The 13,860-nt window shown below is 43.5% G+C and overlaps 1 protein-coding gene across 7 annotated transcripts in view; it reads left to right on the top strand.

Annotated features, from left to right (window-relative positions):
* cul9 (cullin 9) overlaps positions 1-13,860 on the top strand; it is a 67,997-nt gene that overhangs the window by 28,899 nt on the left and 25,238 nt on the right. For all 7 annotated transcript variants that reach the window (XM_084076922.1, XM_084076917.1, XM_084076918.1 and 4 more), the window contains 14 exons: positions 308-390; positions 788-893; positions 1,998-2,225; positions 3,064-3,154; positions 3,332-3,503; positions 4,586-4,691; positions 4,820-4,915; positions 6,132-6,307; positions 7,371-7,504; positions 7,885-8,118; positions 10,939-11,084; positions 11,688-11,870; positions 12,204-12,361; positions 13,071-13,275. In XM_084076922.1, coding sequence (XP_083933048.1) covers positions 308-390; positions 788-893; positions 1,998-2,225; positions 3,064-3,154; positions 3,332-3,503; positions 4,586-4,691; positions 4,820-4,915; positions 6,132-6,307; positions 7,371-7,504; positions 7,885-8,118; positions 10,939-11,084; positions 11,688-11,870; positions 12,204-12,361; positions 13,071-13,275 — 2,118 coding nt within the window. The remainder of the gene's footprint in view (positions 1-307; positions 391-787; positions 894-1,997; positions 2,226-3,063; positions 3,155-3,331; positions 3,504-4,585; positions 4,692-4,819; positions 4,916-6,131; positions 6,308-7,370; positions 7,505-7,884; positions 8,119-10,938; positions 11,085-11,687; positions 11,871-12,203; positions 12,362-13,070; positions 13,276-13,860) is intronic.

Raw genomic sequence — 13,860 nt, 5'->3', positions numbered from 1 at the left:
TCTGTATGGTACGAGGGTTACTGGGTGGTGTGTCCTCTGTATGGTACAATGGTTGCTGGGTGGTGTGTCCTCTGTATGGTACGATGGTTTCTGGTGGTGTGTCCTCTGTATAGTACAATGGTTTTTGGGTGGTGTGTCCTCTGTATGGTACAATGGTTGCTGGCTGGTGTGTCCTCTGTATGGTACAATGGTTGCTGGGTGGTGTGTCCTCTGTATGCTACATTGGTTGCTGGGTGGTGTGTCCTCTGTATGGTACAATGGTTGCTGGGTTGTGTGTAACACTAGTTGTGCTTTGTGGTGCCACCAGGTGACCCGTGACTTCTACCAGGAGCTGGTGAGACTGTTGGACCAGCACCGTGCTGACCGGGCCGTACAGCTCTCTATACTCAGGTACACTACAGTGTTGTACAGCTCTCTATACTCAGGTACACTACAGTGTTGTACAGCTCTCTATACTCAGGTACACTACAGTGTTGTCACAATGCTAGGGTTGCTAAATTGAATCCAAGTAATGGATTATGAAAGATTTAATAATATATCGTTGCTGTTTTTATTTTTGTTGTTTTTTCGTAAATTAACTCCCTACTTGATCATACTACAGTGTCACACAAAAGTATCCTAAATAGCAGAGCTTGAATTTGAATCCTGAAAAGTAACAGGTTTCTTTTGGACATATTAAGTATGGATTAAAGATTAAGTACTGACCCTACGGTATTTTACTCATGGCAACTGTATTCTAACAGACTCTATTGTCTTGTACTGACTACTACTGTCTTCTGCTGTGTAGGATCCTGAACATGTTCCTGGATAACTACCAGGAAGACCTTCTACCATGGCACGAGAGCATCGAACCCTGTCTGTCCTCCATGACGGCCTTCATCAGCGATAGAGAGGTGAGGAAGACTCCACTGACCTTTCCAAGACTCCACATGAACACATTTTTACAAATTCAAATGTTTATTGATTTTTCAAAATGGTACAGAATGCAACTCTGGTACAATGCAGCATAATACAACAACATTAGATTACACCCAGTCCAAGAAATAAAATAAAATAAAAGTAAAAGAACAGCTTAGCAATCCATAAAAATATTGATTACATAGAGAAGTTATCATAATCGTCTGAGGATATGGTTTAGGACCCTGACATTATGTCAAGGTCAATGTTCGTTCATTAATTTAACACATTGACTGCCTAGATCGAGTTAACTCGATTTTAGCTTTTCATCACTTGCCTGCCACTTGCCACTTTACTTTTCACTTTACTTAAAAAAAAAAAAATTGACCCAAAGACCAAGGAGGTATGAATTTTCGAAGATCTTTACTCTCATCCACTTCCTTGTTAACTTAAAACTTAAAAAATGTGTATCTCGGCTCCTGAGTACTTTTTTTTCTTTTCATTGAAAAATCTCTGGCATGAATAACAATAGGCAGTGAAAATAATTCAGGCAGTCAATGTGTTAAGGTTCATATAAATCCAAAATCTGTCCCATGTCTCTTTCATTTTTCCTTCTCCATTTACTCTAACTGTAATTTTAATCATTTCCTCATTCCACTATTTAAGCCCAGGTGTTCTAGGGACCTGAACACCCATTTAACCACATGAGCCCCCAAGTGTCCCTATTCTGAGCATGTCACAATAGGCGAACATTATTCGAAAATAGACCAAGCTCACAACGTGTCACCTTGCGTCACGTTGTGGGCTATTGCAAAGGCTGCAATGTGCAGAATGTGCTTTTTACAGCCAAGATATCAAAATAGGACAGACCCACAAGGCTACTTTTTTACACCTTTTTTTAGAGGTGTAAAAAGTAGGTGAAATCATTTTTCTCCCATTTTAATTGTGTGTGCCTATTTCATCAACATCTGCATGCACAAGGGAGTGTGGTCATCAGGTACACCCTTTATATTGTGGTCACTTAGACCAGTGGTTCTCAAAGTGGGGGGGATTTGACATTGTTTTTACTCAAATGTTCTCTTCTGTGTGTGTGTGAGCAGGTGGTGCAGCTATTTATTCGCTTCCTGTACCGCCTGGCGTCTCTGAACAAGGACTATGCGGTGGTGATGTGCCGGCTGGGGACAAAAGACGCGCTGGTCAAGGCCCTGGACAAGCACAGCACCAACCTCCTCATGGTGCCCGACCTCAGGGAGCTGATCACCGACTGCGAGAAGTACGCCAGCCTCTACAAGAAGATGACCACCAGCGTTCTGGCGGGATGCATCCAGGTAACACTGAGATAACACCGGAAAAGGATTTAATTTAGGGGTGCAAAATATCGAACCGAACGTTTTATTTAAATTTTTATGAGGAACTGAAATGTTCGGCAAAGATATTTGGTGTAGAGGGGGAAAAAAGGAAGTAAAAAAGAAAAGTATAGAGCCTTGGGTGACTCAACAAAGTATGTAGGGATTAAGTTGTTAAAAAGGTTTAGGCTTTACTTTTTCTCTTGTTGTTAAAAAGTCTTTAATCCAAGATATTTTTTCTAGGAATATTTCGGAGTACACAAATATGATACACTGTATAATATAGAGTTCATGGTATTATATTAGAGTAAATATAATAGTTACTTGGTCATAAAGCTTCCTGAGAGGATGCATAACTCTTTTTTTGGGGGGGGTTTAAATATGTACAAGCTATTGTCTTAATCACTTGAACCCCGGCGTCCATATTCTGGGAGGGAAAACAAAAGTGGTCAAAGTACAGTTTTAGCTCAAGTCCAGGAAAACAAAAGTGGTCAAAGTACAGTTGTAGCTCAAGTCCAGTTCTCTAAAACTACAGTGGTTAATGGAGTTCTAGTCTGAGAATCTGAGTTCTCTGTCTGAGTTTTCATGTCTGGTGACAACCGTGAAACTCGATGTAGAAATACTGGATGGAAACAATAGAGAGATTAAAAAATAAATAAATGCATTACAGAACCAATGCAAAGACTTTAGGGAAGTTCTTCATATTGGCATGATGATATGATCATTCCAAAGACCTAATTAAAAGTAACAGAAGGACTTCGAAGTGCTGGCTAAATATTGTTTTATTATAAACCTGGTCCAACCTTTATTCCTCTCCCAGATGGTTTTGGGTCAGATTGAGGAACATCGACGCAGCCACCAGCCAATCAACATCCCCTTCTTTGACGTGTTCCTCCGAAATCTGTGCCAAGGTACGTAACCACTGGTACACACTGCTCTGGTACACACCAGGTGACTACATTCTAAATGAGTCTAAAGCAGTGGTTCCCAAACGTTTTCATCTGAAAAGCCAAAACTTAAATTGAGTTTCTCCCCGGGACCCAAAAGTGTTTACATTTATGGATTATTTTAATTTCTTATTTCTGCAGGTTCCAGCATTGAGCTAAAGGAAGATAAGTGCTGGGAGAAGGTGGAGGTGTCGTCTAACCACCATCGAGCTCACAAGCTGACAGACAAGAACCCTAAAACTTACTGGGAGTCCAACGGCTGCACCGGCTCCCATTTCGTCAACATCTACATGCACAAGGGAGTGGTCATCAGGTACACACTTTTATCTGTCATCCTGCTCACTTAGGGGCCGTGTCCGCCAAGAAGATTCTTCCTGAGCTATGTTTTGAATTTGCTGTTGTCGGGCAGAAACCTCTTTCATTCTTTCATTAACGCTCTACTTCAGGGGTGGGCAACTTTGATGATGGAGAGGGCCACTATGTTTCCACACTCACTCCAGAGGGCCACATTGCATATACTGTCAGAGGGCAGACGCCTCTTATCTCCGTATTTTAACTTTTTTCCTGAATTAATGCTATTAAAAATAGCAAAAATAGACGCTCTACAAGCTCAAAACGCGTTGAGCTTGTAGAGCATTTTGAGCTTGTAGATCTGCTATTTTTTTATTGGAATCCTGAAAAGTAACATTTTTATTTAAATTCAAATGCATTTAGTTATACTTATGTTAACTTTATGAACTTAAATACAAATACATTGGACATAAAAATACTTTTTAGAAGAATTTTTATACTAGTCATTAAGCTACTAACAGACTGAAGTAATTAAAGCGGGGCATGTTTGCGTGTTTGGAACTGTAGCTGAAATCAATAATATATAAGTATTCCGATATTAACCTGCAGGCCACATTAAGTGAAGGTGTGGGCCGCATGTGCCCGCCAGTTGCCCATGTATGCCCTACTTGATCTTACTACAGCGTCGCACAAAAGCATCAAAAGTAGCAGATCGCCAAGCTCAAAACGCGCCGTTTGGCGCTGCATTTCGAGCTTGTGGATCTTCTACTATTTTTTAATTTGTTGTCTCCGCCAGGCCAAAGGCATGGCCGGAGCCTATGTTTTCTCCCCTCTCCGTCCGTCCGTGTGTATCTCCGGAGCATGAAACTTTGCTATAGCCGATCTATTGTAGACCGGCTCCAAAACCAAAAATGTTTTTGTTTTAGACATACACGTTTTCCTCCCGACAGCAACGACATGTGATTTCATTAGAGCAGCTCTCTCTCTCTCTTTCTCTGACACACACACAACTTTGTGCTGAGATCTCGCCCCTCGCTTGGCTTGTAAACAGACCACCTTAACTGTGAATGTAAGTAGCTGTGTTTGTGCGTGTGCTCCTCTTAGGCAGTTGTCAGTTCTCCTGGCCAGTGAAGACTCCAGTTACATGCCGGCCCGCATTCTGGTACAAGGTGGAGACGACCCCACCAACATTAACACAGAACTGAACACGGTAACTCAACACACTAACACACAACACAGTAAAACACAACACGGTAAAAACACCAACATAGTGTCAAAGCTGTCCTAAAATTCTGTTGTCCTCACAAGTGTAGTAATACAAACTTGTGTTTTGTCCAGGTGAACGTGCCTCCCACAGCCCACCGAGTGGTGCTGCTGCAGAACGTGGCTCGGTTCTGGCCCATTATTCAGCTCCGGGTCAAGAGATGTCAGCAGGTCTGTGACTCATTTCCTCACCTCTCATCACCTTCGCTCTCTTGCCAAATTCCAATACCCAAATCTCTGTTCGCTCGCTCACCCCACTCTCTGCCCTCCAGCTTAACCTGGAAATAGTTTGTGTCCCAAATGCTAAATGGTATTTTGCTTTTGGAGGAGCCGAGACTGGAGAGTGTGTGGGCGTCGAGTGTAGGCTTTCACCCTGTTCTCGTCCTCTCGCCGGAAGTGTTGACTGCCTATCTGTTCTGTTATTGGATGGACCGCCTCCTCGGGCTATGGGAGGGAAACCATGACTATGCTGTCTGGGAGATGGGGTAAAAAAAAAAAAAGAAGCTCTGCCGTGTCGCAGAATTCAACGAAACTTTGATCTGCATGCTCATATCCTAAAATGTAAACACAACATGCCTGTGTTAAACGGTTTGAGGTGTCCCACTTGATTACACTGAAAATATACTGAAGTGCATTTAACATATCATTCTGAATAACAGTGATCAAAGCTACTGAAGCAACAAATTAATTCATGCTGTTTTTTGTGTGAGAATACATGTCATACAGCTCATATATGAGAAATACAGCATCTAATATACAACATGGCATGCAAGAGGAGCGAGAGAGTGAGCAGGCAGGAATGTTAGGAATTGGACTGTGGCCGTCAGTCCAGCCGGCTTGATTCCTCTTGACTCTCATCTAATCCTCTCCTTCTCGCTGGGGGCGGGGCTAAGGCGCAAGTGTGGAAGTTGGGTTATTGGAATTTGGCTTGTGTGTCTCTCCCCCTCTCTCACACTCTTTCTCCACCTCTCTCTCCCTTTCTTCTCCACTATCACTCGCACTTTTATTTTCCTCTTTTCCTCTCCTCATTTTCCTCCCTCTCTTTCTTCTTCTCCTCTCCTCATCCCTCTCTCTTAACAATCTTTTTCTCCTCTCAGTTACATTCCCTCTCTCTCTCTCTCTCTCTCTCTCCCCCTGTATGTTCCAGGGAGGCATAGACACCAGGGTTCATCTCTCTCTCTCTCCCCCTGTATGTTCCAGGGAGGCATAGACACCAAGGTTCATCTCTCTCTCTCTCTCCCTCTCTTTCTCCCCCTGTATGTTCCAGGGAGGCATAGACACCAGGTTTCATCTCTCTCTCTCTCTCTCTCCCCCCCTGTATGTTCCAGGGAGGCATAGACACCAGGGTTCATCTCTCTCTCTCTCTCTCCCCCCCTGTATGTTCCAGGGAGGCATAGACACCAGGGTTCACGGGTTCGAGGTGCTGGGTCCCAAACCTACGTTCTGGCCGGTGTTTAAAGAGCAGCTGTGCTGCAGGACCTTCCTGTTCTACAGCACCAAGGCTCATACCTGGTGTCAGGAGGTCCTGGAAGACAGGAACAAACTGCTGCAGCTTTTCAACAAGTAAGGCCCTGTCTACATTATATTGCTGTCGGGCAGAAACCTCTTATCTCCATATTCAAACTTTCTTTCATACTGTAAATTAACGCCCTACTTGATCATCCTACAGCGTCGCTCGAAAAATTTGTTTTCATTGTGATACAGATCAATAATTACTTAAGGTATACTGTGTTAGTTCTATTGATCCAATTCGGAACACAATCGATTGATAATTTAAATAAACATGCTCTGAAAATGCACGCAGCCCACCCATGGTCGGCTGCCCTGTTAAGTGGTCACATAAGTGGGCCCTGATCCAGAAAAGATTAAGAACCACTAGTATAGATCCCTTGCTCCAAGCATCACTATACTGCTGGTTTCCTGTCTGGTCCCTGATTAGACATCAGGAAACCTAGACTGGGATCAACTCCTTTTTACAGTTTTATGATCCGGTCTAGAGCGGATAGAACTTAACTCTTTGACTGCCAGAAATAAAACATAATTTTGCCACACTTTGCCAAGTGTTTTCACTAACCTTTGAAAAATCATAAAATATTTATTTCCAGTATGATCTATCCCCCGATCGCTTTAAAAGACATATCCAAGTCTCGTAGAATCAGGGGGGGGGGGAGCAAGCTGCCACGAGCATCCGTTCCATAGTTGTGGGCAGTTGAATGTAGGTTGTTTTCACCAAAAAGCAAGAGAAACAGAGGAAAAGCCATTCTTCCCGATCGAATTATAAGGGCTGTTTGTTTTGCGATCACGTGACCCCCTGCTCCTCTCCTTCTCTCGGAGCCAAACTGTGACCCATAGGCGAGCGAACAGCGCCATCTAGTGGAAAACCACTGAAAACACAAAATCTCGTCATGGCGCTGTGGGCCATTAACTAGCTAGCTAATAAAACATATTCTTTATTAAGCAAGTGAAGAGAATGTGTGATTGTTTTACATTTTTATACAGTGCATGTGCAGCTATACTCCATCAATGTACATGTCTTCATTCAAGTGTGCAAAGGCCTTATCCAGCATAGTCTAAATTTGTGTGTGTGTGTGTGTGTGTGTGTGTGTGTGTGTGTGTGGGTTCTCAGGTTGAACAGCGCTCTGCGTCATGAACAGATGTTTGCAGAGCGCTTCCTTCCAGATGTTGAAGCTGCGGAAGCACTGGGTCGAACATGCTGGGAAGCTCTGATCACCCCCATAGTACACAGTATCACTGCTGCTGGTATGTAATGTAATGTTAATGTAGAAGCTCTGATCATCCCCATAGTGCACAGTATCACTGCTGCTGGTATGTAATGTAATGTTAATGTAGAAGCTCTGATCACCCCCATAGTACACAGTATCACTGCTGCTGGTATGTAATGTAATGTTAATGTAGAAGCTCTGATCACCCCCATAGTACATGGTATCACTGCTGCTGGTATGTAATGTAGAAGCTCTGATCACCCCCATAGTGCACAGTATCACTGCTCCTGGTATGTGATGTAATGCAGTGCTTGTCAAACTTTTTCATGTCAACGACCCCCAAATTGATAAGTATTTGTCTGCGGACCCCCATCAGCAACGATTTTAAGCACTGTTGTTGTATGTGTTGTGTTGCAGGTGCCTCCAGTCCTGCTGTGTGTGCCTCCTCAGAGAAGCGTGGTGGTGAGAGCAGCAGCAGCCCTCTGTCCTGGCTGCTCAGTGAGTACCTGGAGAACACAGAGTCGGCCAAGAGGTCCCAGCGCTGCAAGGAGGCCGTCTTCAACTCCAGGGTCCGCCGCCTCACACACCTGCTGGTCCACGCAGACACCAGCCACACAGACACCCAGGAGCTCAGACCTCCGGTTAAATCCAGTGAGTGTACAACACACACACATACACACACACACACAGGAGCTCAGACCTCCGCTTAAAACCAGTGTCAGCATGTTAATACTGTGTTCTTTTAAAATGTGTCTGAATAATCCCGTAAGGGATGGGCTGTGTTGAGGCAGCCAGACACCAAAAGAAAATGATTCATACCAGTGAATATACCCCCCACACACACACACACACACACATACACACACGCACCAGGCTTCCCACGGATCCTTAAAAAGTCTTACATTTGGAAGGCCTAAAAATGTCTGGAATTGTATAAGTGGGGTTATTAAATTTAATCTGGGGCAGAATGAATAAACAGGTCGCAAACAGTCTAATTGCTTTTCACGCCGTTTTTTTTTCTCCTGACTTCGGCAGATACGGTACGTAAAGCCCATGTGACAAATGATGTAATGTAATGATTCCAGAGAGTACATTCTGCTTTGGCAGGTAGCGGTACGCTTTGTGTGGAATATAGCCAAAAGCCAGCCAATAACACATTCGCCACTTTTGTTAGACAGAGACAGTGCCAAATGAAAGTCACCCCTCTGTTTCTCTGCATGTTGTGTTGAAAGACAGTTCAACTCTGGCACAGGACGGGTGGGAGTGTGCGTGCGATGACCATACACACTTGTGTCAGATTGCTCACATGCCTTTATTTAGAGGACAGTAGGCTGACAGGAAATGGGGAGTGACTTGCAGCAAAGGCCGTCGGGATCGGGACTCGAACCCGCGACACGCTGCCGGCGGTCCAGGCCCAGATTGCTCATTTCTACCTGCCCAATAGAACTAGCGGTGCTCCCTCACCATATGAGAAGTAATTAATGTAGCAAGCAGTTCACCAAAGCCCTCCATAATCCATATGAAAGGTGTGTTTACGTTGGTTCGTCGTACTGACGCCGGGACAATTTTGTCTGATGTACTGTATGCAGTTAGATTTCTACAGTGCGAAAAAGTCTGCGATGCATCCCAAACGACATGTTGTGAGCATGCAGATCATTTTTTGTTGCCATTTTTGTTATCTACTGTATACTCAAGCAAGCATGCACGTTAAAAGGTGATGTTTGAGGAGAAGCATTGTTTGAGACAGTGATTGGAGCTGTTCATTCATTTTGTCTCCAGAAGGCATCAACCGAAGCAGGGATGTGAAAAGTAAGTAACTCCCCAGAGCCTCGTGTCATTTGGATCAGTGCTTCTCAAAACTCCATTCATGTCAAGGACCCCCAAATGAATATATATTTGGCCATGGACCCCCATCTGAAATTGACTTTTCTTTTACCAGGGACCCCCATACAAAATTTCTCATATTATTTTCAAGATTGTTTTGACAATGTGTTGTGAGCTTGTACATCGGCTATTTTCAAATAATCAATGTGTATAGGGTTAAAGTGGTTAAATTAATCTTGATGCTGTATTAACACATTTTGCTGGGGACCCCCTCAAGGACCCCTGGCGGTCCCTAGACCCCACTTTGAGAACCACTGATTTAGACTCTTTACTACTATTATTATTATTTATTTATTTTCATATTCATATTGCTGAGGACTTTGGCATTCTGCTTCTCCCTCCATATGAAATAAAGTTGCTGGTTCCACTTGCCAGCTGGTAGTTGTGTCAAAGCTATGGCTGCACGATATTGACCAAGAAATATAGATATTTGAGATATTTCTGCTATATCTGCCAGACGTACGTAAAAATGTGTGGCATGTTGGAATAATAATCAGTATTTTGTTGTCGGGCAGAAACCTCATCTCCATATTCAAACCTTTAGTGTTTTCCGTAAATGAATGCCCTACTTGATCATACTACAGCGTCAAACAAAAAGCATCAAAAGTAACAGATCCCCAAGCTCGAGACGTGGGGCAAAGCTACTTTTGCCATTTTTGAATTTGAGCCCTGAAAAGTAACGCTTTTGGACATGTGAGGTTTCCACCGACAGAGACGATTTTCTTAAGTTTGAATAACATGTAACATTTCTCTTGGTTTGTACATTACGTACAGTAGGTCTGACTTTGAGCACGGCGCCACAATAATTTGTCCTGCTAGAAACAACCTCTTGTCGTATAGATTTGAGTTTATTTGTCATTATTGTTAATTTTTGACCTGTTGCGATGTATTGTACAAAACTCCCTATTTAAAGGGTGTGTGTTTTAGTTACAAAGTTAAAGCTCTGTCAAAGTTAAAGCTTCTGATAGTAGTCATTGCTATAGAGTGTTTGTTCAGAACTCCGCAAAGATCGAATATCATCTTCAACTTTATAAGTGTTCCAGTTTTGTTTCAACACGTCCAATTTCACTTGTTAATCCTTCCTGTACCCTTTATGAGGCCTCTCTCCTGATTAGATACAATTGCTATCACTAAAGAGCTGGAGACACAGGGAGGCCCCCTGTTACTGAACAAACACTCTATAGCAATGAGTTCTATGAGAATATAGAGCTACTTAACACATATGTTACCAAAGAAATAATAACTTGCAGTACACCCCCTTTAAATAGTGTAGTTTTGTAGGGTTTTGGGCTGCTATTGACATGTTTTCTTGTCTTCACAGATAAATGACAGACTTTCTGATCCCATGACTTGGCTGCTTTCCCTCATTTTCATTGTAATCTTTTCACTCTTGACTTTTTACGTCGATGAGACTGAACTCATTTCTATTACTTTCAGACGACAGAGAAGAAAATCGTAAACACGACAATGCTTTTTCTGTCTTTGACTACTTCCATCGTTTTACTTATCTTTTTGTTTATTTTATTCAAAGTGACCTTTTATTTAATTCATGCAGTTGTTGACCTTTGAGCTCTTTTTCCTTTTCAGACGGTAAAGAGAGTAAGAACAAAGATGGAGCTGCAGCCTCCTCTTCCGCCTTCGCCGCCGCCTCTTCCTCGGCCAAGACGAAGACGAAGGCCAGCAGCAGTATCACTGGGATTGCCCAGTGTTGGCAGGGAGTGGTCCAGAGCCAGGTCAGTTTATAGTTTCTGATGCAAGGAAATGAGCAGACAAAACACTATAAAAATGTAATTGGCTGAAATTGGCAACCCACCTTATTTTCTGTTTATTACAGAGCTGGAGAGATGGGGAGACCCCTGTAACTGAACAAACACTTTAACAATGATTACTAAACTCCTTAAAAAAAGTTTGGAAACTTTATGTCAGTCGATTTATTTCTCCCCTTCAATAATACCAATTTGGTATTTTATATGTTGGTAAGCCTGATTAGTCACCTCTACAACAAGGTTGTGCATTCGTGGAATGACTTATTTGCCAAAATCCCCTGCAATATTCTTCTGTTGGTATTCACTCTTGTTTTGAGCTTAAAGTGCTGGCAGGTGTGTGTCAGTCACAGGTGTGTGACTGGCACCTAAACATGGGTCCTGCTACTTTATTGAGTTTGTGTGTGCTCCAAGCATCAACATGCCACGTTTGTCGCTTCAGGAATCAGTATAAGGCATTATTAGTAGGGCAACTGGTGGATGTTGGCACACTTAAATCACTTAAACCTCACTTAAACCTACATTTAATTCCAAACATTGCTAATGACATGGGTAATGTTGTAACGGCTGCAGGTAAAGAGATTCCTGGACCTGTGGTGCGGCCATCCGGACTTTGTGGAGCGCTACCGCTCTCTGTACCTGCGTCTTAGGAAAGGCATGGAGGAGTTATTTGGACAGCACACCGCCTTCATGCTGGCCCTGAGACACGGCTTCTCTGCTGCCCTGCTGCAGCTCTCTGTGCTCAACGCCATGCACGTAAGTACTGTAAGGTCCCCACTAAACCTAGCTCAATGCCATGTACGTAAGTACTGTACTGTAAGATCCCCACTAAACCTAGCTCAATGCCATGCATGTACTGTAAGTACTGTAAGGTCCCCACTAAATGCCATGCACGTAATTAAAGGTCCCCACAGAACCTAGTAGCTGCTGCTACTGCTAATATAGCTGTGCTGCTACTATTATCGCTACTGCTACTCCCACCTTTACTTCTACAACTAAGATCATGTACAAAGTAAATGCCGCTGATTTTTATTTGTGTGTGTGTGTGTGTGTGTGTGTGTGTGTGTGTGTGTGTGTGCGCGTGTGCAGGTGAGTGAGCGCTTTGCCCGGTACATAGACCGGCTGATCCAGGAGAGTGGGAAGGACAGTAGCAGCGAGGAGACACTGAGCCGCCTGCAGCAGTTCCTCGAACCCATGCTGTTCCTGTCTGGACTGGAGATAGCCAGCACCTTTGAACACTTCTACAGGTCTCTGTCATATTATTAGTCAGTGCGAAGGCATCCTTTTGTATTTGTTAGTTTTATTCTTATTCTTATTATTCCGCCGCTCCAGGCAGCTTTTTACGAAACTCCATAATGGTAGAGGGTCATGGAAAACGTAATTTGTGAAAGGTTGGCGCTATAGCAATCAATTGAAAATGCTAACTTTGAACAGGTATAACTCATGCCCTGTTTGACATACAGCCATGAAACTTCCTTACACGTATATAACATTGCCACTTTGACCTATCAACCCATTTTTAATTTTATGAAAAATATTACTTTCCATCTCCTCCTGGGATTTTTGAGCAATCTGCACGAAACTTTTAAACATAACTTTGGACCGATATCCCAGGTGGTGAGAAGTGTGTACGTGCTTATGCCCCGAACTACATGAATGCAGTGTCATATTTCTTCGAACCTTTGCAGTATGGTTTGACATTATGAGCTTATAGATCGATAATTTTAACTATTTTAAAATGTTTTTCAAAATAGTTCAAAAAACAAAGGCAATTTTTTTTAGGCATAAGGGGGTAAGGCAGCGTGCAAGATAGGGCCCTTGGTGTAGAATGAAACAAAAGCAGACCAAGTACAGTTGCAACTCAGGTCTGTTTCCCTAAGAAAAGAGTTAATGTGGTTAATGGCCTCCCTAAGTGAAGTGCTGTCATGTGTTGGTCCTGTGGTGTCGGGTGTGTAGGTACTACCTGGCAGACCGTCTGCTGGTGCAGAGCAGGGTGTGGCTGGAGAAGGCTGTGGTGGACGAGATAGGGGCCTGCTTTCCCAATCGATTCCCCCAGCAGATGCTGAGGAGTCTGAGGGAGTCGGCTGAGCTCCAGCAGGAGTTCCACCTCTACCAGCTGCAGAAGCTTGACCGGGCCCTGCAGGACGACGACGAGGCCGAGGTTGGTGCTTGTGTGTTGTGTGTGTGTGTGTGTGTGTGTGTGTGTGCAGTGGCGGCCTTTCCTATGTTTCACCCGTTTCAATTGAAACGGGCCCCCAACCTCAGGGGCCCCCCCCCCAAAAAAAAAGCTTTTTTTTTTTTTTTTTTTCAAATATATTTTTTTACTCGCATCCCAGTCCGGGGCCCGCCTGTGGCTGGCCGACGTCCAAGAATTTCATACAAGAAGATGATGTAGATCTGATTGAATCAGGGCTCAGCTCAAGGGAATCATGTGAGTGAGTTGTTTTAGCTGTCTGTCCATGGTGGAAGTGCAGATAGCCTAATTAATTTAGTTCGAAAATGCATCATTATGGATTGTGGAAGCAAACCAACTTCAGTCCACAAATTCTTTTTTAAATTTTTTTTTGGGGGGGTGCATATGGGGCCCCCATATGAGCTCTTGAAACGGGCCCCCAGATCATTAAGGCCGCCCCTGTGTGTGTGTGTGTGTGTGTGTGTGTGTGTGTGTGTGTGTGTGTGTGTGTGTGTGTGTGTGTGTTTTTTTGTGTGTGTGTGTGTGTGTGTGTGTGTGTGTGTGTGTTTGTGT

The sequence above is a fragment of the Gymnoscopelus microlampas genome (assembly GCF_963454915.1).
Source record: "Gymnoscopelus microlampas genome assembly, chromosome: 13".
Lineage (NCBI taxonomy): Eukaryota > Metazoa > Chordata > Actinopteri > Myctophiformes > Myctophidae > Gymnoscopelus > Gymnoscopelus microlampas.
The sequence above is the reverse complement of the archived record's forward strand: the minus strand, read 5'-3'. Positions and strand labels throughout refer to the sequence as shown.